Source organism: Carcharhinus amblyrhynchos, chromosome 8, assembly GCF_965287045.1.
Source record: "Carcharhinus amblyrhynchos chromosome 8, sCarAmb.v2.hapA, whole genome shotgun sequence".
NCBI classification, from domain to species: domain Eukaryota; kingdom Metazoa; phylum Chordata; class Chondrichthyes; order Carcharhiniformes; family Carcharhinidae; genus Carcharhinus; species Carcharhinus amblyrhynchos.
Window position 1 is genome coordinate 7441773 of NC_137331.1, and position 27768 is coordinate 7469540.

Below are 27768 nucleotides of genomic sequence, written 5' to 3' on the forward strand. Positions count from 1 at the left end.
CTTTTGTACCTTCTTCCCTGACAGAAGAAGGTGGAAGAGGGTGCGTCTGGGCTGTGTGGGGATCCTTGATTGCTTTTCTGAGGCAGCAGGAAGTATATATGGAGCCAATGGATGGGAGGCTGGTTTGCACGATGGACTGGGCTTCAGTCACAGCTCTCGAATGAAGGATAAACATTGTGACATTGGAGGAACACCCTCGAATACAGCTATGGACCTTTCACTACCAGCTAAAAGGGTAGCCACGGCCTCGATTCAAGATTCACCCAAAAGAGGGCACCTGTAAACAGTGCAGCACTCCCTCAGCACCAGAGTGTCAGCCCCCGATTTTGCGCTCAGGTCCCATCATATGACTTGGACCCACAACCATCTGAGCGAAAAGTGCTACCTCTGAGCTAGCGGCACCAAAAGCAAAGACATGATGTTGCGTATAGAGGCCCAGACACTGACTGCACTGGGGGAAGGTGAGTCCAAGTATATTGGAACCAACTCTCAAAATCTGCCTGACAAGTTCAGAATTTGGAAAGAAATGTTAGTGCCAATTTTTGCTTGTCTGGGAAGAGGAACATACAGTGAGAAAAATTAAGGGATATCTGTAATTTTGCTGCTGAATTATCTCTTATTATAATTTTTTCCACAACGCTGAAAGATAACACTATGAGGGTGTCTCTGTACCGGGGAGGTCTCTCACTATGCTGCCACCAGAGGGAGCTCCATCCAGTAGTCAGAGTGAGGCCTTCAGTAGACCCCGAGTGCCTTCGGTGGGAGAACACTGGTACTGCAGCACAATATTCAATTTAGATATTGGTACTTGACTCTTCTTATTCTCAGAGCACCAACGTCATATTCCCAAGGAAAAGAATGCTTAACAGCTTGATAATGAGTTAGAATCAGTGCAACGATCTCTGCAGTAACGCCCCATTTAGCAAGGCTGTAGAAAGCTCAATAAGTATTCCTTGCACTGCTGTGCGTCCACCATCAGAGCCACTATATCCTGTGTATATTAGCTATCTCTTTAACCTGTTCACGTTTCACTGTGTGTTTCACAGAGCAACACATAACAGGCGTGCCGCAGACATGACTGAGCGGGGCTTACAAATCCCAAGGCCTGGCTTGGTGGCAACATATTCCACAAATTTGACAGTTTCCGATCCACTGCGTTTTAATACCATATGAAAACATCCACGTACCTCACTTCCCGGATCACCCTTTTCACCCTAAACAAGGAGAAAACAATTTTGTCAGCTGTGAAATGCCATTGGAGCAGCCGAAGAATGCACAACTTGACTTATGTAACCTGTAGCTAACGCCAATTAAAAGGCCCTGACTGCAAAAGAATGGCCTAACGATGAGAGCCTTGCATGGCAAGGTGGTCATACAGAAAACCCTCCATACCCAGAAAGACAAATCTAATACAGACAGCCTTAAACAGCAAGGGCTGTAGTGAAGGATTCTTCATGCCGTCTTTGGGAAATCATTCTTTCATTTACCAATAAAACACCATTTAGTTTAACATCTCATGAACTCAGATGCATCCTTCAATCTTTGTATGACTGCCACATGATTTCTTTTTACTGCTGTTAAATCCTTTCCATTTATATCTCCAACCCCCAATTTAATGATTTAACATCTAACCATAGGTGTGACACTATTATAAGTCTGTTACATCGTCTCCGCAGTTGGCTAGTTTGCCATTACCTTAAATCTGATGGTTGTGTATTATCTCTAGCCCCTTGCTTGTCTTTGAGCTAATAACATTTTTTTTTACACTCATTATGAAATGTGGACTTGCGGGCTAGACCAGCATTCATTGCCCTTGAGAAGCTGTCTTCTTGACCTGCTGCAGTCCACGTGCATTGAATGAAAATTCCTACTGCAAAATCATTGAATTCCTACAGGGCATAAGGAGGCTATTCAGCCCATTGAGTCTGTACTGACTACAATCCCACCCATTGAAGTGGTGGAGGCTGCCTCGCTGAATATATTTAAGTCATGGGTAGATGGGTTTCTGATAGACAAGGGAATTAAGGGTTAAGGGGAGAAAGCGGGAAAGTGGAACTGATCCACTTCAGATCAGCCATGATCTCGTTGAATGGCGGGGCAGGCTCGAAGGGCTAGATGGCCTACTCCTGCTCCTATTTCTTATGTGGTGCAGGTACAACCGCTATTTGTTAGGGAGGCAGTTCCAGGGTTTTGACCCAGTGACAGTGAGATATATTTTCAAATCAGGATGGTTTTGACTCGGAAGGAAACTTCCAGCTAATGGGGTTCTCAGGTATCTGCTGCCCTAGTTCTTCTTGATAGCAGTTGTGGATATGGAAGATGCTGTCTAATCAGCCTTGGTAATTTTTTGCAGTGCATCTTATAGTTGGTACACACTGCCTCTACAGTGGGGTAGGGAGTGAATGTTCACAGATGGAGTGCCTATCAAGTGGGCTGCATTGTCCTGGATGGTATCAAGTTTCTGGGGTGTTATTGGAGCTTCATTCATTGAGGCAAGAGTGGAATATTCCATCTAATTTTTGAGTTGTGCTTTATAGATGGTGCACAGGCTTTGAGGGGTCAGGAGGTGAGGTACTTGCTCAGAATTGACCTGCTCTTGTAGTTACAATATTTAAATAGCTAGTTCTGTTCAGTGTTTGGTCAATGGCAACCCCCCCCCCCAGGATGTTGATAATGGGGGAATCAGCAATGGTAGTGCCATTGAATGTCAAGAGGCGATGTTTAGATTCTCTCTTATTGGAGCTGGTTATTGCCTGGCACTTGAGTGTCGCAAATGTTACTTGCCTCTTGTCAGCCCCCCAAGCCTCGATAACTCCTACACAATCTATGAAAATCCTATCAGCTGAATCACTTCCTAAGAAGCAGTGGAATATATCCATTTCACTTCGCCTTCCCGACATCTCGGCTTCCCTCCCCCCTCCTCCTCTTTTGACCTATCTTATTCTCTGAGCTTTCGGTTTTGTCTCAGCGTTTTAAAAACAGCTCTGCAAGGCGACTGGGAATATACAATAAATATTAACCTTGCTGCTGAGACCCACATCCCAAAAAAATATTAAAGAAATGCTTCAGTGTTACCAAGTGTGAGGTTATCCACTTTGGCAGGAATAATAGTAGGAGGGATTACTATTTAAAGGGCGAAAAGCTGCAGCATGCTACGGTGCAGAGGGACCTGGGGGTCCTTGTGTATGAGTCACAAAAACCCAGCCTGCAGGTGCAGCAGGTGGTCAGGAAGGTGAATGGAATGTTGGCTTTTATAGCGAGGGGGATAGAATATAAAAGTAGGGAGGTCTTGCTGCAACTGTACAGGGCACTGGTGAGGCCGCAGCTGGAGTACTGTGTGCAGTTTTGGTCACCGCACTTGCGCAAGGATATTTTGGCCTTGTATGGAATGCAGAGGAGGTTTACTAGGCTGATACTGGAGATGAGGGGGTTGGACTATGAAGAGAGACTAAATAGACTGGGTCTGTACTCGTTGGAGTTCAGAAGGCTGAGGGGGGATTTTATAGAGACGTATAAGATAATGAAAGGGATGGATAGGGTAGAGGGAGAGAGATTCTTCCCGCTCAGAAAGGACAGTAGGACTAGAGGGCACAGCCTCAAGATAAGGGGGGGCAGTTTAGAACGGAGTTGAGGAGGAACTTCTTCACTCAAAGGGTGGTGAATCTCTGGAATTCTCTGCCCGTTGAAGTGGTGGAGGCTGCCTCGCTAAATATATTTAAGTGACGGGTAGATAGGTTTTTGGTAGGCAAGGGAATTAAGGGTTATGGGGAGAGGGCGGGAAAGTGGAACTGATCCACTTCAGATCAGCCGTGATCTTATTGAATGGCGGGGCAGGCTCGAAGGGCTAGATGGCCTCCTCCTGCTCCTATTTCTTATGTTCTTATGTTCAATTCTCTTTGAAGGTGATTAAGTCGGTACATTACACATGTTACACGGGTGACTCTTCATGCTCTCAAGGTGGCCATGAATGGGCAACTAATGCTGGTTTACTAGTGATCGCTGACATCCTGACTACGAGTAATTAATAACAGCATTACAACTGTTTTTTTCTAAGAATCTATCATTCTTAAATACTTGCTCCATATTTTTGTTTGAACATAGAACATAGAACATTACAGCGCAGAACAGGCCCTTCGGCCCACGATGTTGCGCCGACCAGTTACAAAAACAATGACCCACTAGCCTATACCAATCCCTTTTCGTCCATAAACCTATCCAGAGATCTCTTAAATGCCCCCAAACTAGACGCATTTACAACTGCAGCAGGCAGGGCATTCCAATCCCTCACCACCCGCTGGGTAAAGAACCTACCCCTGACATCCGTCCTGTAGCTACCCCCCCTTAATTTAAAGCCATGCCCCCTCGTGCTAGCTTTCTCCATCCGAGGAAAAAGGCTATCACTATCCACCCTATCTAAACCTCTAATCATCTTATATGTTTCAATAAGATCCCCTCTTAGCCGCCTTCTTTCCAACGAAAACAACCCTAAATCCCTCAGTCTCTCCTCATAGGACCTCCCCACCATACCAGGCAACATCCTAGTAAACCTCCTCTGCACCCTCTCCAACGCCTCCACATCCTTCTTGTAATGCGGGGACCAGAACTGCACACAGTACTCCAAGTGCAGCTGCACTAGAGTAGTGTACAGTTGCAACATTACACTGCGACTCCTAAATTCAATCCCCCTACCAATAAACGCCAAGACACCGTACGCCTTCTTAACAACCTTATCTACTTGATTCCCAACTTTCAGGGATCTATGTACACACACACCTAGATCCCTCTGTTCATCCACACTATTCAAAGTCCTCCCGTTAGCCCTATACTCGACACATCTGTTGCTCCTACCAAAGTGAATTACCTCACACTTCTCCGCATTAAATTCCATCCGCCACCTCTCGGCCCAGCTCTGCAACCTATCTAAGTCTCCCTGCAGACTATGACACCCTTCCTCACAATCTACCACACCTCCAACTTTGGTGTCATCAGCAAATTTACTAATCCACCCAACTATACCCTCATCCAGATCATTAATAAAAATTACAAACAACAGTGGCCCCAAAACAGATCCCTGAGGCACACCACTCGTAACTGTACTCCATGATGAATATTTACCATCCACCACCACCCTCTGTCTCCTATCTGATAGCCAATTCCTGATCCAACTTCCTAGATTACCCACAATCCCATACATCTGCATTTTCTGCAGAAGCCTACCATGGTGAACCTTATCGAACGCCTTACTAAAATCCATGTATACCACGTCAACTGCCTTGCCCCCATCCACCTCTTTGGTCACCTTCTCAAAAAACTCAATAAGGTTAGTAAGGCACGACCTACCCGCTACAAAACCATGCTGACTATTTCTAATCAATTCATTACACTCCAAATAACTATAAATCCTATCCCTAATAATTTTTTCTAGAACCTTGCCCACAACAGAAGTAAGACTCACCGGTCTATAATTCCCGGCAAAGTCTCTGTTCCCCTTCTTAAACAATGGGACAACATTCGCTATCCTCCAATCCTCCGGGACTACACCAGAGACCAATGACGACCTGAAGATCTGAGCCAGAGGCTCTGCAATCACCTCTCTAGCCTCCCAGAGAATCCTAGGGTAGATCCCATCCGGACCAGGGGACTTATCTATTTTCAGCCCCTCAAGAATTTCCAGCACATCCCCTTTATCAACCGTAATACTGTCTATTTTACACCCCTGCAACCCAATGTCCTCCTCAGCTATAATCATGTCCCCCTGCGTGAACACCGAAGAGAAATATTGGTTCAATACTTCTCCAATCTCCTCCGGTTCCACACACAACTTCCCCCTGCTGTCTGTAACTGGCCCTAATCTTGCCCTGACCAACCTTCTGTTCTTGACATACCTATAGAACGCCTTAGGATTCTCCTTAATCCTATCAGCCAAATTCTTCTCATGTCTTCTTTTAGCCCTTCTCAACTCACTCTTCAACTCCCTCCTAGCCAATCTAAAGCTTTCTAGTGCACTATCTGAGCCCTCCAATCTCATCCGAACATAAGCCTCCTTTTTCTTTTTAACCATCGACTCAACTCTTTTAGTGCACCACGGTTCCCTAGATCTACCAAATCCACCATGCCTGACAGGGACATACCTATCAAGGACTCGCAGTAGCTGCTCCTTGAAAAAACTCCACATTTCAGACGTTCCCAGTCCCTGTAATCCCCTAATCCAATCCATGCTTCCTAATTCACTCCTGATAGCCTCATAATCGCCCTTACCCCAGCTAAAATTGCTGACCCGAGGTTCATGCCTATCTCTTCCCATCACTAAGGTGAACGTAACCGAATTGTGGTCACTATCACCAAAATGCACACCAACTTCCAAGTCTAGCACCTGGTCTGGCTCATTTCCCAGCACCAAATCCAATATAGCCTCACCTCTAGTTGGCCTGTCTACATACTGAGACAAAAAACCTTCCTGCACGCTTTGTACAAACACTGACCCCTCTAGCGAGCTAGAACTATAGCAACTCCAATCAATATTCGTAAAGTTAAAGTCCCCCATAACAATTACCCTATTACTTTCACTCCTAACCAGGATTGTCTCCGCAATCCTTTCCTCAACCTCTCTAGAACTTTTAGGAGGTCTATAAAAGACTCCCAACAGGGTGACCTCTCCTCTCCTATTTCTAATCTCCGCCCATACTACCTCAACTGACAAGTCCTCATCAAACTTTCTCTCCGACACTGTGATACAGTCCTTGACTAGCAATGCTACCCCACCCCCCCTTCTACCTTCTTCTCTACTCCGACTAAAGCATTTGTACCCCGGAACCTGCAACATCCATTCCTGACCCTGCTCTATCCATGTCTCAGAAATGGCCACAACATCAAAGTCCCAGGTACTGATCCACGCTGCAAGTTCATCCACTTTATTGCGAATACTCCTCGCATTAAAGTACACACATTTCAAACCCTGCTCCGCCCCACCCCCACTATGCCGTGCCTTGCATTCCCCAACTATGCCCCCCTCACTTTCACCCCCTTTCCTCACTATCCCTCCCCCCCTCCGAATCAGTTTAAACCTTCCTGCATCGCTTTTGCAAATTTACCCCCCAGGATATTGATTCCCCTCTGGTTCAGGTGTAGACCATCCCTCTTATAGAGGTCCCACCTTCCCCAGAATGAGCCCCAATTGCTCAAGTACCTGAACCCCTCCCTCCTGCACCATCCCCTCAGCCACGAGTTCAAACTTTCCCTCTCCCTATTCCTCTCTAAACTATCCCGTGGCACAGGCAAGAGTCCAGATATAACTACTCTTTCTGACTTCGCCTTTAGTTTCCACCCCAACTCCATAAATCTTTGCTTAATATCCCCTTCCCTTAATCTCCCTATGTCATGTGTCCCCACATGAACTATAACTTGGGGTTGATCTCCCTCTCCCCTAAGAGTCCTGAATACTCTGTCCGATACATCCTGGACCCCAGCCCCTGGTAGGCAACACACCAGCCCAGAGTCCCTACCCTTACCTCCAACTCTCCTATCCGTCCCCATAACTGTGGAGTCCCCAATCACGAGGCCCAATCTCTTACCCCTAACCACCTGAGGCTTGCCAATAGGCTCACCCCCAGAGACCTGCTCCCTTTGGCTATCCCCAGTTGATTTCTCCTCAACTGTAGCCTCCAGGACCGAAAACCTATTTTGGAGGGGAACAGCCCCAGGGGATTGTCCCCCCAACTGCTTTTTGCCCCTCTTCCTGGCAGTGACCCAAGACTTATTCCTAGGAGTGACTATCTCCTTATAACTCCTTTCTATGTCCTGCTCCACTTCCCGAATTATACGGAGCTCCTCTAATTCCCCTTCCAGCTCCTTTACACGCTCCTCCAGAAACTGCAATCTAACACACTTCCCACAAGTAAAATCACCTGAAACACTGTGGGAGTCCCTCACTACATACATCCCACAGGAGATGCAGCTTACAGCCTGCACTGCCATCCCTGAATCAATTACCAGCAGAAAAGTAAAAATATAAAAAAAAACTTCCCTCACACTTATAATTAGGTTAGAGGAGATGGAAGGGTGGGATTCTCTACCAGTGTAGAGAATCGGGAATCCTCTCTGCACTAATTTATAGTGTTAGGGGCACGAGAAAAAAAAACTACAACTACCGGTAAGCGTCCTAGTGACGACTTCCGGTTTCTAACTAATTTTTAAAAAAACCGCCGAAACTCGCGACTTAGCACTAAAAATAAAAAGTTAAACGGAATAAACAGAAAAATATACCTTGTTTTTGCCTCCTCGCACGCCCAAAAATCGCTGCCTCTCGACTCTGCTCCACAGGAACAATGAGGCCGAGACACGGAGGTAGGTGCTTTTAAACCCGAAAAAAAAAACTACAACTACCGGTAAGCGTCCTAGTGACGACTTCCGGTTTCTAACTAATTTTAAAAAAAACCGCCGAAACTCGTGACTTAGCACTAAAAATAAAAAGTTAAACGGAATAAACAGAAAAATATACCTTGTTTTTGCCTCCTCGCACGCCCAAAAATCGCTGCCTCTCGACTCTGCTCCACAGGAACAACCCAATGAGTCTGTACCGACTACAATCCCACCCACGCCCTATCCCTATAACCTCACACACTTACCTTGCTAATCCCCTTGACACTGGGGTCAATTTTGCATGGCCAATCCATGTGGGAGGAAACCAGAGCGCCGGGAGAATGTGCAAATTCCCCACAGACAGTCACCCGAGGTTTGAGTCAAACCTGGGTACCTGGAGCTGTGAGGCACTGCGCCACTGAAAGAACAAGTTGGACGAAATGATTCACAGAGGGGAAATTCCAACGTAGAATGTTTTATCGCAAGAGACTTTGGGGGGGGTAAAGACTGAAACATCATTTAAAATGGAATTAGACACATACTTGAAAAAGAAAAATATAAGGTATTGGGATTAGACAGTTCCAGTTGAAGGTGCGATGGACTGAATGGTCTATATACTACAGCAACAGCATGCTCACGGAACGCACCAGTTCTAACAGCTTCTGCAAGGCAAATAAAAATGAAGGTGTGGGCTGAGCTTGCCTGGTGACATCTGGCTATAAACCTCAGCCACTCAGCGCATTCACTGACTGGGAATACTTGTTAACATGAATGGTTACACCGAGCTTTAACTTGCCTCATTACAGGTCTTCTAAGCTTGACTGGATTTACTTCTGTAGCAAGTGGGAGATTAGCATCATCTAGTATCAATTACGGTCAATGGGGTCTCATGGAATGGCTTCAATCGCTTTGAGGAATTATTCAGATTTTTGGTCTCTAATTGGCTTAGATATTTTCTTCAATCTCCCAGGAGAATTAAGCTCTGCGGTAGTGATGTGGGGGGGATAATATTGTGATATACTCCAATAGTATTGTGATGATCCATTAGAATCATAGGATAGAATCATAGAAACCCTACAGTGCAGAAAAAGGCCATTCGGCCCATCAAACCTGCACCGACAACCGTCCCATCCAAGTCCTATCCCTGTTTGGCCTTTACAGCGAGAGGGATAGAATATAAAAGTAGGGAGGTCTTGCTGCAATTGTACAGGGCACTGGTGAGGCCGCAGCTGGAGTACTGTGTGCAGTTTTGGTCGCCGTACTTGCGCAAGGATATTTTGGCCTTGGAGGGAGTGCAGAGGCGGTTCACTAGGCTGATACCGGAGATGAGGGGGTTGGCCTATGAAGAGAGACTAAATAGACTGGGTGTGTACTCGTTAGAGTTTAGAAGGATGAGGGGGGATCTTATAGAGACGTATAAGATAATGAAGGGGATGGAGAGGGTAGAGGTAGAGAGATTCTTCCCGTTCAGAAAGGACAGCAGGACTAGAGGACACAGCCTCAAGATAAGGAGGGGCAGTCAGTTTAGATCAGAATTGAGGAGGAACTTCTTCACTCAAAGGGTGGTGAATCTCTGGAATTCTCTGCCCGTTGAAGTGGTGGAGGCTACCTCGTTGAATATATTTAAGTCATGGGTAGATAGGTTTCTGATAGACAGGGGAATTAAGGGTTATGGGGAGAAAGCGGGAAAGTGGAACTGATCCACTTCAGATCAGCCATGATCTTATTGAATGGCGGGGCAGGCTCGAAGGGCTAGATGGCCTCCTCCTGCTCCTATTTCTTAAGTTCTTTAATCCTCCTGACGTGATTAGTCAATTTTAGCATGGCCAATCCACCTAACCTGCATATCTTTGGAACGTGGGAAGAAACCAGAGCACCTGGAGGAAACCCGTGCGGACCACAGGGAATATACAAACTCCACACGGACGGCGACCTGAGGCCAGAATTGAAACTGGGTCCCTGGCGCTGTGAGGTAGCATCGTTAATCACTGTGCCACCGTACCACCCATAAATTGTGATATATTGTGATGATATTGTGATTAAAATGGCAATCTGGTTGTGAGAGAACTCTTGGGGATGAGTAACCATGATATGGTAGAACTCTTTGTCAAGGTGGGTAGCGATGTAGTTGATACTGAGACCAGGGGTTCTAAATCTCAATAAAGGGAACTATGATGGTGTGAGGCATGGATTGGCCATGATGGACTGGGAAACATTACTGAAAGGAAAGACAGTGGACAGTCAATGGCAGGCTTTTAAAGAACAAATAGGTGAACTCCAAAAGTTGTTTATTCCTGTTTGGCACAAGAGTCTTAAGGGGATTGTGGCCAAACTGTGGCTTACAATGGAAAATGGAGATGGTATCAGAAGCATACAAATAGGCAAGAAAAAGCAGTAGGCCTGAGGATTGGGGGACAGTTTAAAATTCAGCAGAGAAGGACCAAGGGATTGATTAAGAAGGGAAAAATAGAGTATGAAAGTAAGCTAGTGGGCAACATAAAAACTGTGAAAGTTTCTATAGATACGTAAAGAGAAAAAGATTGACAAAAATGAATGTAGATCCCTTACAGTCAGAAATGAGAGAATTTATAATGGGGAATAAAGAAATGGCTGAATTTATTTTAATTTAAGTTTACATAGTAGTCTGTTATGTGAAACCTTGTCAAAAGCCTTCTGAGAGTCCAAACAAACTGCACCCACTAGTTCTCCTCGGTCAACTCCTCTGTTACATCCTCAAAGAATTCCAATAGATTCATCAAGCATCATTTCCCTTTTGTAAATCCATGCTGAATTTGTCTGATTATAACTACCGCCTTCCGGATGCTGAATTATAAAATCCTTGGTAGTGTACGAAATTTGTACATTATCAAATTAAATTTGTACTTTGCTTCACAAAGGGAGACATGAATAATGTACTAGAAGCTCACAGTAACTTCATTGCAGTGTTAATGTGACTAACAAACTTTGCCTTCAAAGTTCTGAGAGAAACAAGTTTTGGTGAGGAGCTAAAGGAACTCAGTGTTAGTAGAGAAATGGTTTTGGGGAAATTAATGGGATTGAAGGTGAATAAATCTCTAGGTCCTGATACTCTTCGCCCAGAGTATGTAAGGAAGTGGTCCAGGGAATAGCAGATCCGTTGGTGGTTATTTTCCAAAATTCCTTGGACTCTGGACTGTTTTCTACAGATCAGAGGGTAGCTGATAAAAGCCCAATATTCAAAAAGAGAGGTAGAGAGAAAACTAGAGACCAGCAAGCCTAACATTAGCACTGGGGAAGTTGCTGGAGTTATCAAGGATTTCGTAACTCAGCATTCGAAAGATACTAAGGATTTACAAAAGAGAAATCATGCTTGATGAATCTATTGGAATTTTTTGAGGAGTGACTAGTAGAATTAACCAAGGAGAACCAGTGGTTATTCTATACTTTGAGAAGGCTTTCGACAAGGTTTCACCTAACAGGCTATTATGTAAAGTGAAAGCAGATGGGATTGCAGGTAATGTCTTGAGATGGATAGAAAGCCGATTATCAGGTGGAAGCCCAAGAGTTGGCATAAATGGGCCTTTTTCTGATTGGCAGTCAGTGACTAGTGGGGTTCTGCAGGGATCAGTGCTAGGACCCCACGTTATATACTAATGATTTGGAAGGGGAAACTGAATACATTATCTCCAAAATTGCAGATAATGTAAAGTTGGGTGGGAGGGTGAGCTGTGAGGAAGATACAGAGATGCTTTAGTGTGATTAGGACAGGCTGAGTGAGTGGATATATGCATGGCAGATGCAGTATAATGTAGATTAAATGTGAAGTTATCCGCTTTGGTAGCAAAAATAGGAAGACAGATTATTATTTGAATGGGTATAAATTGAGCGAGGTGGATACTCAGTGAGATCTTGATATCCTCGTGCATTAGTCGCTGAAAGTAAGTGGGCAGGTACAACAGGGAGTAAAATATGCTATGTTGGCTTTCATAATGAGAAGATTTGAGTGTAGAAATAGGGGTGTTTCATTGCAGTTGTATAAGGTGTTGGTGAGGCTACACCCTCGGGTATTATGTACCGTTTTGGTGTCCTTATCTGAGGAAGGATGTCCCTGCTATAGAGGGAGTACAGCGAAGGTTTACCAGGCTGATTCCTGGGATGGCAGGTCTGTCATACGAGGAGAGACTAAATCAGTTAGGATGAGATTCGCTGGAGTTCAGAAGAGTGAGAAGGGGGATCTCATCGGAACTTATAAAATTCTAACAGGTTTAGACACGGTAGATTCAGAAAGGATGTTCCCAATGGTGGGGGAGTCCAGAATTAGAGGTTTGAGGGTAACGGCTAAACCTTTTAGAGCTGAAGGGAGGAGAAATTTCTTCACCCGGAGAGTGGTAAATGTGTGGAATTCACTATTACAGGATGTAGTTGAGGCCAAAATGTTGTCTGATTTCAAGAAGAAATGAGACATAACTCTGAGGGCTCAAGGGGATATGGGGGGGGAAGGGGAGAAGGTGTCAGGATGTTGAACTTGATGATCAGCTATGATCAGAATGAATGGCGGAGCAGGCCCAAAGAGGCTGAGGGACTACTCCTGTTCGAGTTTCTATGTTGAGATAATATTCTGATTACATCTTGTGATATATTGCGATGATATTGTGACAATACTGTAATATATTGCAATAATATTGTGATGATATTTTGATGCACAAGGCAGCACCACTGTATGGGACAAATTGGATGGATAACCGGTCTTCTGCTGTCCAGTATGTTCTAGCACCGGGACTCTCTGCTTCTAACCAGAGAGAACTAAACTTTCATCACAGCTACTGTCCAATTATCAATCGTAGTAAAGCAATGTCTCCATTCTTTGTAACCACCTTCAGAACGATGCACTTTTTTCAAGTTGGCTTTATTTCTTGAGATGAGTCGAGAAAGATTTCAGGTAAAACACACGAGTAATATTCTTATCAATCTGCTAACCCATGTCAAATAATAACCCTTCCTCAAAACATGGTGGGATTCAGGCCTCCTTCCCTATAATCTGGGATTTAGAAGAAGTCAACTCATTTCAAACATTCTAAGTTCTCAAACAAATGTGAAAAGCAATTTGCTTTTATTAAAAAAGAAACAGAGCTAAAAAACCTCCACTACCCATCAGGAATGAGTCAGAAATATTGTTCTTTCAGTCCTCATCGCTTACCTTTGTGCCTTTCTCGCTGTAGATGTCTTCACTTCCAGATCCCATATCTCTTTTGGGGCCTAACAGGCCCTGGTCATCCTTTGCACCCCGTAGACCAGGAGACCCTAGACACAAGCCCAATTCAGTAATTTAACATTCAAACTTGTACAAAGGTGAAAACATTAGCTCTCATGTCACACTGAGTTTTCTCAGTGAATTAGATTTTATTCCCAAATAGTGATTGTTGTGAGGGAGATAGTCAATAAATCTCCCCACAGGTCTTGTGGAGTCCAAGCTCCCCAGTTGACCAAATGGAGGCTCTCCCTATAGAAAAAGAGCAGCAGGAGTTTAAAATCAGCTGTCTCTACTGGGACCAACAGCTCAAGGACTCCTGGGATTGACCTGTGCAGCGCAGCCGCAGAAGTGGTGCCCTGTCCATGCAGGGTCTGCACATTCTCCCCGTGTCTGCGTGGATTTCCACCGGGTGCTCCAGTTTCCTCCCACAGTCTGAAAGACGTGCTGGTTAGGTACATTGGTCATGCTAAATTCCCCCTCAGTGTACCCGGACAGGCGCTGGAGTGTGGCAACTAGGGAGATTTTCACAATAACTTCATTGCAGTGTCAGCCTACATTTGACACTATTTAAGTAAACTTATTCACTTTGTAAATAAAAAGTGTTGGTGACGGAAAATTGGCCTCGGTGAGGTAATTATATTGGTGACAAGGAGTAAAACGAAATTCTTTCCTCCTCCAGATAACCTTCATTATCAAGAAAGTAATCCTCCTGCAAGTCAAATGTCACTTTCGGTAAACTTGAAGCCCACGCCAACTTGAAGTTGACTCAAGAGCAGCTTCTTCCCTGCTGCCATCAGACTTTTGAATGGACCTACCTCACATTAAGATGATCTTTCTCGATACCCTCGCAATGACTGTAACACAAAATGCAATGTCTGTCCAATGTGTCCAAACTAATCTCACAGTTGCAGTTTACCACATCAGTGCAAATTTGGGGCAAGTACAAACTAGGAAGAGGCCATTCGGCCCCCCTCAAGCCTGCTCTGCCATTTGATAAGATCTTCACAGGTACGACCGTGGCCTCAACTCCACTTTCCTCCTTTGCCAACCAAGGATCTACCTAACTCTGCCTTCAAGATGCAAATTGCCAGCTCTAAGACACAAACCTGAACCCCCTACGGGCACCAAAGTAAATTGAAACATAAAAACTAACACTTGGAATCTACCCCCCGCAGCGGTGTCTGGGGCGGCACGGTGGTGACCGCTGCTGCCCCACAGCGTCAAGGGTCTGGGTTCAATTCCCGGCTTGTCTGCACGTTCCCTGCGGGTGCTCCAGTTTCCTTCCACAGTCTGAAAGACGTGCTGGTTAGGTGCACTGGCCATGCTAAGTTCCCCTTCAGTGTACGCAAAATGCTGGAACGTGGCAACTAAGGGATTTTCACAGTAACTTCATTGCAGTGTGAATGTGAGACTACTTGTGATGCCAATAAATTAAAAGAAAATGCAGAGGCATGAGGAATCTAGTTGTGAAGTATTGTTTAAAGAGTGTAATGCTTCAACGCACCACCAGAGGGAGGGTAACATGGTCAGAGAAACGGCAGAAGCATTTTCCTCTGCTTTATTCTGTCAGTTCAGAACCACCAAATCTGCCCTGCTCCAGAACAAAGGGGAAGCATTTAAAACAAAACCTTTCAAAATATTCCTTGATATATTGAGAAGTCGTTACCAGGCACTGATTGATACAGCTGGATTTATCTCAAAAACTGTGAGCCTGTTTCAATCACAGGTTCAATCCAACATTCTGGAGTAATCCCATTTTAAAATGACTGAAAATAAACACCATTTGCTCGTCGCACTGGGATAGTGTCAGACAATTAAAAAGAAAAATTCCGCTCAGCTTAATTTTGAAGAACATAGAAAAACTACAGCACAAACAGGCCCTTCGGCCCACAAGTTGCACCGATGATATCCCTACCTAATAGGCTTACCTATAACTCTCAATTCTATTAAGTCCCACGTACTCATCCAGAAGTCTAAAAGACCCTATCGAATTTGCCTCCACCGCCACCGACGGCAGCCGATTCCACTCACCCACCACCCTCTGAGTGAAAAACTTACCCCTGACATCTCCTCTGTACCTACTCCCCAGAACCTTAAACCTGTGTCCTCTCGTGGCAGCCATTCCAGCCCTGGGGAAAAGCCTCTGAGAATCCACCTGGTCAATACCTCTCATCATCTTATACACCTCTATCAGGTCACCTCTCGTCCTTCGTCTCTCTCTAAGGAGCTCCCTCAACCTATCCTCATAAGGCATGCCACCCAATCCAGGTAACATCCTTGTAAATCTCCTCTGCACCCTTTCAATGGCTTCCACATCCCTCCTGTAATGAGGTGACCAGAATTGAGCACAATACTCCTAGTGGGTTCTGACCAGGGTCTTATAAAGTTGCAGCATTATCTCCCGACTCCTAAACTCAATCCCTCGATTGATGAAGGCCAGTACACCATACACCTTCTTAACCACATCCTCCACCTGCGAGGCTGATTTAAGAGTCCTATGGACCTGGACTCCAAGGTCCTTCTGATCCTCTACACTGCTAAGGGTCTTACCCTTGATATTGTACTCCTTCATCCCATTGGACCTGCCAAAATGGACCACTACACATTGATCTGGGTTGAAGTCCATCTGCCACTTCTCCGCCCAGCCTTGCATCCTATGTATGTCACGCTGCAACTTCTGACATCCCTCCAAACTATCCACAACACCACCAACAAACTTACCAACCCGTCCCTCCACTTCCTCATCCAGAACTGTGAGGATGGTGGGGGCGGGGATGAGGGACAACTTAGTCTGCAGAGCCATCTTCTAGTGTACTGCTTTTTAACCGAACACAAACCATCGCAGGAACCTGCGCCAAGTGGCAATGTCGTTTGTGCTGGAAATCCTACATTTCTTCGACTGGTTAAGCCGATTTTGACTAAATTGACAAAACAAAACATCAGCATGACCACTCCCCATCCATCAAGTATGAAGAGTTCTGCTTCCAGCTGGGCAGTCAGGAATGCTGGGGAAGATCCCATCGTTCCGGGTTTCCAGCAGTGTCTTACAACCGCAACAGAGAATGTTAGGAATCCAGAAGCTCAGCTAACGTTCTGGGGACCCAGGTTCGAATCCCACCACGACAAATGGTGGAATTTGAATTCAATAAAAGATATCTGGAATTAAGAATCCGCTGACGATCATTAAATCATTGTCAATTGTCGGAAAAACCCAACTGATTCACTGATGTCCTTTAGGGAAGGAAATCTGCCGATCACACCTGGTCTGCCTACATGTGATTCCAGAGCCACAGCAATGTGGTTGACTCCCAACTATCCTCAGACAACTAGGAATGGGGCAATGAATGCTGGCCAGCCTGCGATGCCCATGTCCCACAAATGGTGTGAGAATTCTGCCGTTGGTGATTTGCTAGCAGGTAACTAGAATTTCTTTCTCTCTCTCTCTGGTGTTTTGGGAAGCTTGTCTGACTTCATGCTTTCTGTGTATATCTAGAGAACTGCAGCATTCAACCAAAGGACAAAGTTCCAGCATCACGTGAGCATCTGTATTTTCTGTGCTAAATCTGTGGCAAAGGTTTCGTTTAAGGAGGTTTGTTTGGTTTGAACGTTTCATATGTTTGTCAAGGATTATACAATATTATGGGGTTTTTCTTCCTGTTTGTAATTGGCAAAAGTTATTAATTTTCTTTCTATACATGTTAACTGTATTCTTAAATAAACTTTGTTTGATTAAAGTGGGTCATTTGTACCATACCTGAAGTGAGCTATGAGAGGCTGAATAAACTAGGCTTGTACTCGTTGGAGTTTAGAAGAATGAGGGGAGATCTCATTGAGACGTATAAGATGATGAATGGGATGGATAGGATAGAGGTGGAGGGACTCTTCCCGCTCAAAAAAGACAGTAGGACTAGGGGGCACAGCCTCAAGATAAAGGGGGGGCGTTTTAGAACGGAGTTGAGGAGGAACTTCTTCACTCAAAGGGTGGTGAATCTCTGGAATTCTCTACCCGTTGAAGTGGAGGAGGCTGCCTCGCTAAATATTTTCAAGAAGCGGGTTGATGGGTTTTTGATAAGAGAGGGGATTAAGGGTTATGGGGAGAGGGCGGGAAAGTGGAACTGAGCCACGACAGATCAGCCATGATCTTATTGAATGGCGGGGCAGGCTCGAAGGGCCAGATGGCCTACTCCTGCTCCTATTTCTTATGTTCTTATGTTCTTATCCTAGCCAAAATCAAACTGCAAAACCTATGATCCAGATGGACTTCTTAAATACTTCGGAGTTTCTGACCTGAATTACAACAACTATCATACCTGTTATAGCCTTTACTCCAGTGTCTACTTGATCTTCTGGGACTGGCATCTCCCCAGAAGTGCCCGATATCGTCATATCCAGTTGTCCTGAGGAACTCTCAATCCCCTCGGTGACGGAAGCTTCAGTTGGTGGCTCCTTGACTGGCTCACTGTGTAAATGCTCATCGATTGCCTAAAAGTGCCAAAAGGACATCAGAGTCAACAATCCACGTCCATATCTCCATCTTTATTTCTTTCTGAGCTTTAGTAGACACACGAGACAGGCAAAGCGTGCACTGGTCTGGTACCACGTCCAGTTTTTCCTGGAATCTCTACTTGAGATTGACAAGGCTTTAGGATTTCCATTAAAGATTGACCAGGGGACAGGCTTTCGGAGATAAATGGTCATCTAATTCTGATGGTACTTATTGTCAGGATGTCATAACGGCTGATGGTGGCAGGAGCAACTTCTGGGCCATTGTTCCATCCTAGTGATGGTACCATCGACTGTACAGCAGTGCTGTACTGCTGAAAATTATGGGCAGGATTTTACAGGTCCCCAGGAGGAAGGGTCTGGAGAACCTTATTGCGTACGGTCCACATGAGGAACTGCATTGGGACACCCTTTAAAAAAGCGACCTGGCGGGCTCAGACCATGATATCTGAGCTTCTTCATTTTTGTTTGTCTATGTACTAAACGATACGATGCAAAAAGCTGCCTGAGTTGACAGCTTCTTCACCATTTTACCCAGCTGTTGAGCCACTCTGCCCAATTTCAATTCTAAAGGGAGTGCAGGAACAGAGACACCTGGGTATTTTTTGCCTATAAATCAGCGAAGATGGCAGAACAGGTTGAGAGAGCAGTTAATAAAGCAGAGATTGTAAATAGTGGCACAGCGTACATGGAAGTTATGTTATAACTGTATTCATTGGCTGTATGATGGCACATTGGTTAACACTGCTGCCTCACAGTGTCAGGGATCCGGGTTCAATTTCAGCCTCGGGTCACTGTCTGTGTGGAGTTTGCACATTCTCCTCATGTCTGTGTGGGTTTCCTCCCACACTCCAAAGATGTGCGGGTTAGGTTGACTGACCGTGCTAAAATTGACTGTAGTTTCAGGGGAATGAGGAGGGTAAATGTGTGGGGCTCTGGGAATTGGACATGTGTGGGATGGGATTGTGGTCAGTACAGACTCGATGGGCCAAATGGCCTCATTCTGTACTATAGGGATGCTATGCTTAAAAGACTCTAAGAGAATGGTTCCAGGAATGAGGAATTTCAGTTAAATAAATAGATAGGAGAAGCTGGAAGTGTTTTCTTTGGAGAAGAGAGGAGACTCATTCAAGGTTTTCAAAACCACAAGTTTCTGGACAGAATAGATTGGGACAAAGCGATCCAACTCAGGAAGGGATCGAGAACCAGAACACACATTGTCTGAAGAGGAAAGATTTGCAATGGGGGAAAAGGCTGGAGAGTGGCGAGAGGTGAATTCTTTCTTCAGAGGGCCAGCACAGACACAATGGGCTGAATGGCCTCCTTTCTGCGCTGCTGCCATGCTAAGCAATTCGGTGGGTGAAATCCTGGCCAATAGCTCAAACAGAAGATGAGCGCTCGAGAGGAGAATGTCTGCTACTGCTCGTGTATAATTTGACTCTTTCATTTCACATGGCACTGGGCGACAAGTGTGGAGGTAGGAAATCCGGACTCTCGTTAACCAAGGTTTGCAAATTCACTCTTTAACGTTTGGTCCAAATACCCCAGCTTCGAGATTTCAATACTGGAGTGTAACATGCATTGCTGGAACATGAATTTGGAGCCTGGCTCACTCACAGCACCAGTCACTGTGCTTCTCTGCATGAGGGAGAAGGGAAAGAGGGGAATGGGGTAGGGTGGAAGGGGGCTTACACCGCTTGGGCAGTTTTGCTATAACTGCCAGATACAGTATTAATTTGAATAACAGACCACTGTCAGCAGACCCTGAATCATTTCTGTTACTCCATGGACCAGTCCCCAGGTTGTATCCTCCAGGTTTGTCCAGTACATTTTAGGGAGCCGAAAAGGTACATCAAATTCAATTCTTTTGACCAATCCCATCAGAAATCCAGAACACTGAAGGGCGGCTCGGTAGCACAGTGGTTAGCACTGCTGCCTCACGGCGCCAGGGACCCGGGTTCAATTCCAGCCTCGGGTTACTGTTCATGTGGAGTTTGCACGTTCTCCCCATGTCTGCGTGGGTTTCCTTTGGGTGCTCCGGTTTCCTCCCACAGTCCGAAAGATGTGGTTAGGTGGATTGGCCAGGCTGAATTGTGTCCTGTGATGCCGTGGTTTGATGGATTAGCCATGGTAAATGTGTGGAGTTACAGGGATAGAGTGGGGGGGGTTAACATAAGAAATAGGAGCAGGAGTAGGCCAACTAGCCCTTCGAGCCTGCCCCGCCATTCAATAAGATCATGGCTGATCTGTTGTGGCTCAGTTCCACATTCCCGCCATCTCCCCATAACCCTTAATCCCCTCTCTTATCAAAAACCCATCAACCCGCGTCTTAAATATATTTAGCGAGGCAGCCTCCACCACTTCAACGGGCAGAGAATTCCAGAGATTCACCATGCTTTGAGTGAAGAAGTTCCTCAACTCCGTTCTAAACTGCCCCCCCCTTTATCTTGAGGCTGTGCCTCCTAGTCCTACTGTCCTTTCTGAGTGGGAAGAGTCTCTCCACCTCCATCCTATCCATCCCATTCATCATCTTATACGTCTCAATGAGATCTCCAGTACAGACTTGATGAGCCGAATGGCCTCTTTTGCACTGTCGGGATTCTATGATTTCTCTGCCTTGGTTATTAGACGCTCTCTCATAGCTAATGTTCTCGAACCAGAACTAAGACAAGCGCACTCTTGCCATGGTGAGTCGGATTTCACGAGCGCAGTGCTGATTAAATTGGGTAGTTTCTGTAAATTCTGTTTTACATCTGGTCAGCAAGGTGGGAGTGGGAGTGGGAGTGGGAGTGGGAGTGGGAGGAAAGCCTGAGGAAAAGGAGGCTTAGGGCTTACACTCTAAGGCAAAAAGAGAACTGTTGTTTCCCATTGCCCTCAAAAATATAAAATCCCAACAGTACAGAATGAGGCCATTCGGCCCATTGAGTCAGCACCAACTCTCTGATAGAATAGTTTACCCATCCTAAAAAATATACTTTTTAACTCTTTGGAATGAAACATTAAAGTATCCTTCCTCTTAAATGGATGCAAAAGAAAGAGGTGTGGATTGAGGGGGGTAGGAGGGTTGGTATATATATTGGACAATATTTATCCCTCAATTTGCATTTCATATTATCTGTCATTTATCACACACGTTTTGGGAGCTTGCCATGTGCAATAGTACCTGCCCTGTTTCCCACATGACAACAACACCTACCTAACCCTTCAAAAAAATACTTCTTAGGTTTTAACATGCTTTGGGGCATCTGGTGTTGATGAGAGGTGATATATAACTGCAAGTCTTTCTTTCTCTAAAAGTTAACTGCCTCAGGTCTGCAATCCCCCCTCCCAAGAGGGTTGACCCAATGGAGAAGCCATCACTCCTCCTTCGCTTGCATCGTGGACTCAAACTGCACATTGGCACCCAATGGCATCATTGGACTTTACGAAAGGCCACGCTGCTACCCTAGGGCTGCCCAACAGACAAGAAACAGCAAGGACAAGTCACTGCTTTTTATTTTAACAGTCCTCCAACCTCAATCCCTCACCCAAATTTCTGCCAGGTAGCCAACAAAGAAAGTCTGGCACCATGTGTATTTTTTTTAAAATTCATTTGTGGGACGTGGGCGTCGCTGGCTGGCCAGCATTTATTGCCCATCCCCAGTTACCCTTGAGAAGGTGATGGTGAATCGCTGCAGGCCATGTTCTGTGGATTGGCCCGCAATGTCGTGAGGGAGGGAAATTCCAGGATTTTGACCCAGCGACTTCCAAGGAACAGCGATATATTTCCAAGTCAGGATGGTGAGTGACCTGGAGGGGAACCAATGGGTGGTGGTGTTTCCCATTTATCCCCAATTATCCTTCCAGTTGGACATGGTTACGGGTTTGGAAAGTGCTACCTAAGGATCCTTGGTGAATTAAGAAAATGTTCAGAAATGTTAAGCAGAGTATGATATGAAGACTGAGTAAAGGGCATTTGCAACATATATGTGAGTGGTTATTGTGTGAGGCATCCCTATTAAAGGGGTTTGGCTTCTTGTTATCCTCTGCCACTTCATGCCCAGGCCTCATCGGACCAGAGGTCTCCTATTCAGCCTCTCTTAGCCATTTTATTAGGCCACAGCTAAACTGCACACTGGCTCCATTTCCTAGTTTTGTTGCACTTCCTTCAATAAAATCCTCTCCATAGAACATAGAACATAACAACGCAGTACAGGTCCTTCAGCCCTCGATGTTGCGCCGACTAGTGGAACCAATCTAATGACCCTCTAACCTAAACTATTCCAATGTTATCCATATGACCATTTGAACGCCCTTAAAGTTGGCGAGTCCACAACTGCTGCAGGCAGGGCATTCCACGCCCTTACTACCCTCTGAGTAAAGAACCCACCTCTGACATCCATCCTATAATTACCACCCCTTAATTTAAAGCTATGTCCCCTCGTGTTAGCCATCACCATCCAAGGAAAAAGGCTCTCACTGTCCACCCTATCTAACCCTCTGATCATCTTGAATGCCTCAATCAGGTCACCTCGTAACCTTCTTCTCTCTAATGAAAACAACCTCAAGTCCCTCAGCCTCTCCCCATAAGACCTTCCCACCATACCAGGCAACATCCTGGTAAATCTCCTCTGCACCCTTTCCAATGCCTCCCCATCTTTCTTATAGCGACCAGAACTGTACGCAATACTCCAGTGACAGCCTATTGTAGAGTTAACAATCCTGTACACTCAGCAGGGATACGTATCCCTTTAACCTGCGCATAATGCTCTTTCCACTCATGTTGTTGGCATCTTTAAGACTTGAATAGTAGGTTAGTTGTAAAGACTCACATTCTAATCAGTAATCTGTAAACTGTCTGTGCTGTTATATGCTCTGTCTGAGACCAGAACTCTCCATTCACCTGACGAAGGGACAAACCCCGAAAGCTTGTGAGTTAACTATCAAATAAACCGGTTGGACTTAAACCTGGTGTTGTCAGACTTCTTACTCAGCAGGGAAGCAGCATTCGGATAAACTGGGTGATTATTCTGTAGCTGTGTCAGGGAGCGTGGGATCACCCTTTAGAAAAAAAAGATGCATTTAAAATCTTTAAATTGCCTACTTTGCAACTTAGTGGTTAAGAAAAATGATAGGAAGACACTGACTTGGCCGTTTCTTTAGGGGATTTGTAGAAATAGTGTCACACCAAACAATAACTACTCGTGATAAAGAGGCTTTGAACTGAACAACATTGAAAATTTGGCATGGTTAGCTTGCTTTCAAGCTTCATATTTTAAATTGAGAAACAGCACTGTTTAGAATCGAGATGCTGTGGGGAAAGGAAATTGAGGGCAGATGCTGACAGTCGCTCATTTAAAATGGAAGTAATTAAAAGTCAAAACGTCACATGTTGCTGAACAGAATGCAGACTGATCTACAATTTGTACAGTGTCACAGCAAGTCAGTAATCCCAATGCATCACAGACCTACGTTCAACATCTTTTTTCCTGTTGCATTAATACATACATAATGTGGCACAGTGGGTTAGCGCTGCTGCTTCACAGCTCCAGGGACCTGGGTTCGATTCCTGGCTCGGGTCACTGTTTGTGTGGAGTTTGCACATTCTCCCCATGTCTGCGTGGGTTTCCTCCGGTTTCCTCACACCGTCCAAAGATGTGCGGGTTAGGTTGATTGGTCGTGCTAAGAAATTGCCCCTTAGTGTCCAGGGATGCGTAGGTTAGAGGGATGAGTGGGTAAAATATATGGGATATGGGATTGTGGTCAGTACAGACTCGATGGGCTGAATGGCCTCTTTCTGTACTGTAGGGTTTCTATGATGATATCAGCTTTTCTGCCTAATGAAATACAGTGAAAGATCTCATTTGTAATCCCTTTTTTTCCTCTCTATTATTTTAAACAATTAATCTTCCATCAATACTGCAAATCTTTGGTGAGCAAAGGAGATCTAAATACAAGAAAAGGTGCAGCTTTAACTATTCTCTAAATTAGCTATCAATTAGAAGCCTTCCTGGCACATGACCATCAGGCCAGCCAAGTCGTATAGTGTGATGGTGGGGTGATTAGTTAATAACAAAGACTCTCACTGTAACTGCACCCTGAGCTTTATACACAGCCAGCTTTGTTTTGTAATTACAAATGCTGGCAAAAGTCTTTTACAAAGGCAAGTTACTTAAGTTTCAGTCAACGAATGTAACTGGTTGGGATGGTGAAACCTCCGTGAAGGGAATCTGCAAAGGGTCATTTGGTGGAAATATCTCTCCGAACAATCATTTATTCGGGACCTCATTTCACAGCGTAGTTCGGGAGGAACGGATCTGCTGTATCTTGGTGATTCCAGGTCTAAAACCGACTAACTCAAGCCGTTAGTCTACCTGAATCAATGAAAGGATTTTTAAAAAATATTTTTTCAGGGTGTGCAGTAAACTTCCGCAGTGGCTAAACTGTGCTGAATTCTGTAAGAGGGCACTCTTGATGAGGGTGCACGATAGCTGCAGCCTGGGGGTCCCCGTTAGGCCCCATTTGAGCCAACTTACTACATAAAGGCTAGTTCAGCCCCCACACCCCAATTGTACCCCTTTATGGGCCAACTATTGGTCACTTACAGGGCTGTTTTTGTGCTTGTCAGGCACAAAGGAGGGCTGGAGGGGTAGATTACCCTGCTCAGGCCTTGGGCTGGAGAGGTCGTTGGGGTCACTACCATTGCAGGCCCCTTTTTCAGATTGGGTGCTCCCCAAAAGCCTTCTCACCCCCCCTCGCCCTGGTTGTTGCTCTGTTCCTGCCTGGCCTTGCCGTCTCAATCTCCTCTCCTCTCTCCCCACCAGCCCTGGCCTCCCTCCTTTGTAAGAAGCCTGACAACACCAGGTTTAAGTCCAACCAATTTATTCGTTAGTAAACTCACAAGATTTCGGGGTTTGTCCCTTCGTCAGGTAAATGGAGAGTTCTGGCCTCAGACAGAGCATCTAACAGCACAGAGAGTTTACAGATTAGAATGCGAATCTTTACAACTAACCTGCTATCCCATCTTGAAGACTTCCTTTAAGAAAGAAGGTGGTTAAGAGGTGACCTAATTGAGGCATACAAGATGATCAGAGGGTTAGATAGGGTGGACAGTGAGAGCCTTTTCCCTCAGATGGTGATGGCTAACACGAGGGGACATAGCTCTAAATTAAGGGGTGGTAATTATAGGACGGATGTCAGAGGTAGGCTCTTTACTCAGAGGGTAGTAAGGGCGTGGAATGCCCTGCCCGCAGCAGTTGTGGACTCGCCAACTTTAAGGGCGTTCAAATGGTCAGTGGATAGGCATATGGATAACATTGGAATAGTTTAGGTTAGAGGGTCATTAGATTCGTTCCACTGGTCGGCGCAACACCGAGGGCTGGAGGGCCTGTACTGTGCTGTTACGGTCTATGTTCTAAATAAATTGTTTGGACTTAAACCTGGTGTTGTCAGACTTCTTACTGTGTTTACCCCAGTCCAGCACCGGCATCTCCACATCATGACTCCCTTCTTTGAACTTTTCTCTTTATCAAATATAGAAAAGGGAAAAATGGCTGTTTGGCTGACAGTCAAACATCATCCAATCGCGTAATCTTATTTTTTGCTTTCTGATTGGAGCAGGAAGGTAGTGCATTACAAAGATGTTGGCCGACTAATGGCTGGTGCGTGGGACAAGTCACGTGATTAAAATCTCCAGGAATCTATTTAATGACAATCTTAATCGCAACCTTAAGGAGGAAGAGCCTTTATGATTATTTTTGGCCATGGTTTCTTACCTTGAGCAATTGTTCCCACTTGTAGATACCAAATTTACCCTGTTTCAGCCTTGCTTTATGCCTCTAGTGCTGTCCCTCATTAAATTGCCTTCCAGTTGTCAACGCACCATATACAGCCTTGAGGTCTCACATAGCAGACTACTGGGGAGACAATGCCCTAATGGGATCATCACTAGATTATTAATCCAGAAACTCAGCTAATGTTCGGGGACCTGGGTTCAAATCCTACCATGACAGATGGGGGAATTTGAATTCAATAAAAAGAACCTGGAATTAAGGATCTACTAACGAGCATGAAACCATTGTCAATTGTCTGAAAAACCCCAACTGATTCACTAATGCTCTTTAGGGGAGGACATTTGCCATCCTTACCTGGTTGGCCTACATGTGACTCCAGAGCCAAAGCAAGATGGTTGACTCTTAACTGCCCTCGGGCAACGAGGGATGGGTAATAAGTGCTGGTCAGCCAGTGACACCCATGCCCCACAATGAATCAAAATAATACGAATGTAAAAAAGCGCGTGGGATGTGGGTACTGTCTGGAAATGGATAGAAAGCTGGTTAGCCCACAGGTTGTAAAGAGTTGGAATAACTGGGTCTTTTTCCGATTGGCAGGCAGTGACCAGTGGGGTTCCATGGGAATCTGGTTAGCACTGCTGCCTCACAACACCAGCAACTGGATCCGATACCCGGCTCAGGTCACTGTCTGTGTGGAGTCTGCACGTTTTAGAACATAGAACAGTACAGCACAGTACAGGCCCTTCGGTCCTCAATGTTGTGCCGAGCTATGTCCGAACCCAAGATCAAGCTATCCCACTCCCTATCATTCTGGTGTGCTCCGTGTGCCTATCCAATAACCGCTTGAAAGTTCCTGAAGTGTCTGACTCCACTGTCACAGCAGGCAGTCCATTCCTCACCCCAACCACTCTCTGAGCGAAGAATCTACCTCGGACATCCCTCCTATATCTCCCACCATGAACCTTATAGTTATGCCCCCGAGTAACAGCTACATCCACCCGTGTCTGCGTTAGTTTTCTCCGAGTGCACTGATTTCCTCCCACAGTCTGAAGGGCGTGCTGGTTCGGTGCATTGACCATGCTAAATTCTCTCTGAGTGTACCCGAACAAGCGCCAGAGTGTGGCAACTAGGAGATTTTCACAGTAACTTCATTGTAAGCCAAATTGTGGCAATAATAAATAAACTAAACTCACATTACATATCAATGATTTGGAAGAGGGAACTAAAAGTATTATCTCCAAATTTGCAGGTAATACAAAGTTGGGTGGGAGGGTGAGCTGTGAGGAGGATACAGAAATGCTTCAGTATGATTTGGACAGGCTGAGTGAGTGGGTATCTGCGTGGCAGATGCAGTATAATGTGGATAAATGTGAGGTTATCCACCACAGTAGCAAAAATAGGAAGGCAGATTTTTATTTGAATGGGTGTAAATTGAGAGAGGTGGATAACTCTGAGGCCTTGGGGTCCTTGTGCGTCAGTCACTGAAAGCAAGCACGCAGGTACAGCAGGGAGTAAAGAAGGCAAATGGTACGTTAGCCTTCAAAAACAAGAGGATTTGAGCATCGGGATGTTTTGCTGCAATTGTATAGAGCATTGGTGAGGTTACGCCTGGAGTATTGTATGCAGTTTTGGTGTCCTTATCGGAGGAAGGATGTGCTTGCGATAGAGGGAATACAGCAAAGATTTACCAGGCTAATTCCTGGAATGGCAGGTCTGTCATAAGAGGAGAGACTAAATTGATTAGGATTATATTCATTGGTATTTAGAAGAGTGAGAGAGGATCTCACGGAAACTTATAAAATTCTATCCGGATTAGATAGGGAGGATTCAGAAAGAACGTTCTTCACGGTGAGAGATTCCAGAACAAGGGATCATAGTTTGAGGATAAGGATTACATCTTTTGGG

The 27768-nt window shown here is 45.2% G+C and overlaps 1 protein-coding gene across 1 annotated transcript in view; it reads right to left on the minus strand.

Moving 5' to 3' along the window:
• LOC145346425 (collagen alpha-1(XV) chain-like) overlaps positions 1-27768 on the minus strand; it is a 198084-nt gene that overhangs the window by 140725 nt on the left and 29591 nt on the right. The window contains exons 5-7 of the mRNA XM_080193599.1: positions 17899-18070; positions 13535-13638; positions 1188-1214 (exon numbers count right to left, since the gene is read on the minus strand). Coding sequence (XP_080049725.1) covers positions 1188-1214; positions 13535-13638; positions 17899-18070 — 303 coding nt within the window. The remainder of the gene's footprint in view (positions 1-1187; positions 1215-13534; positions 13639-17898; positions 18071-27768) is intronic.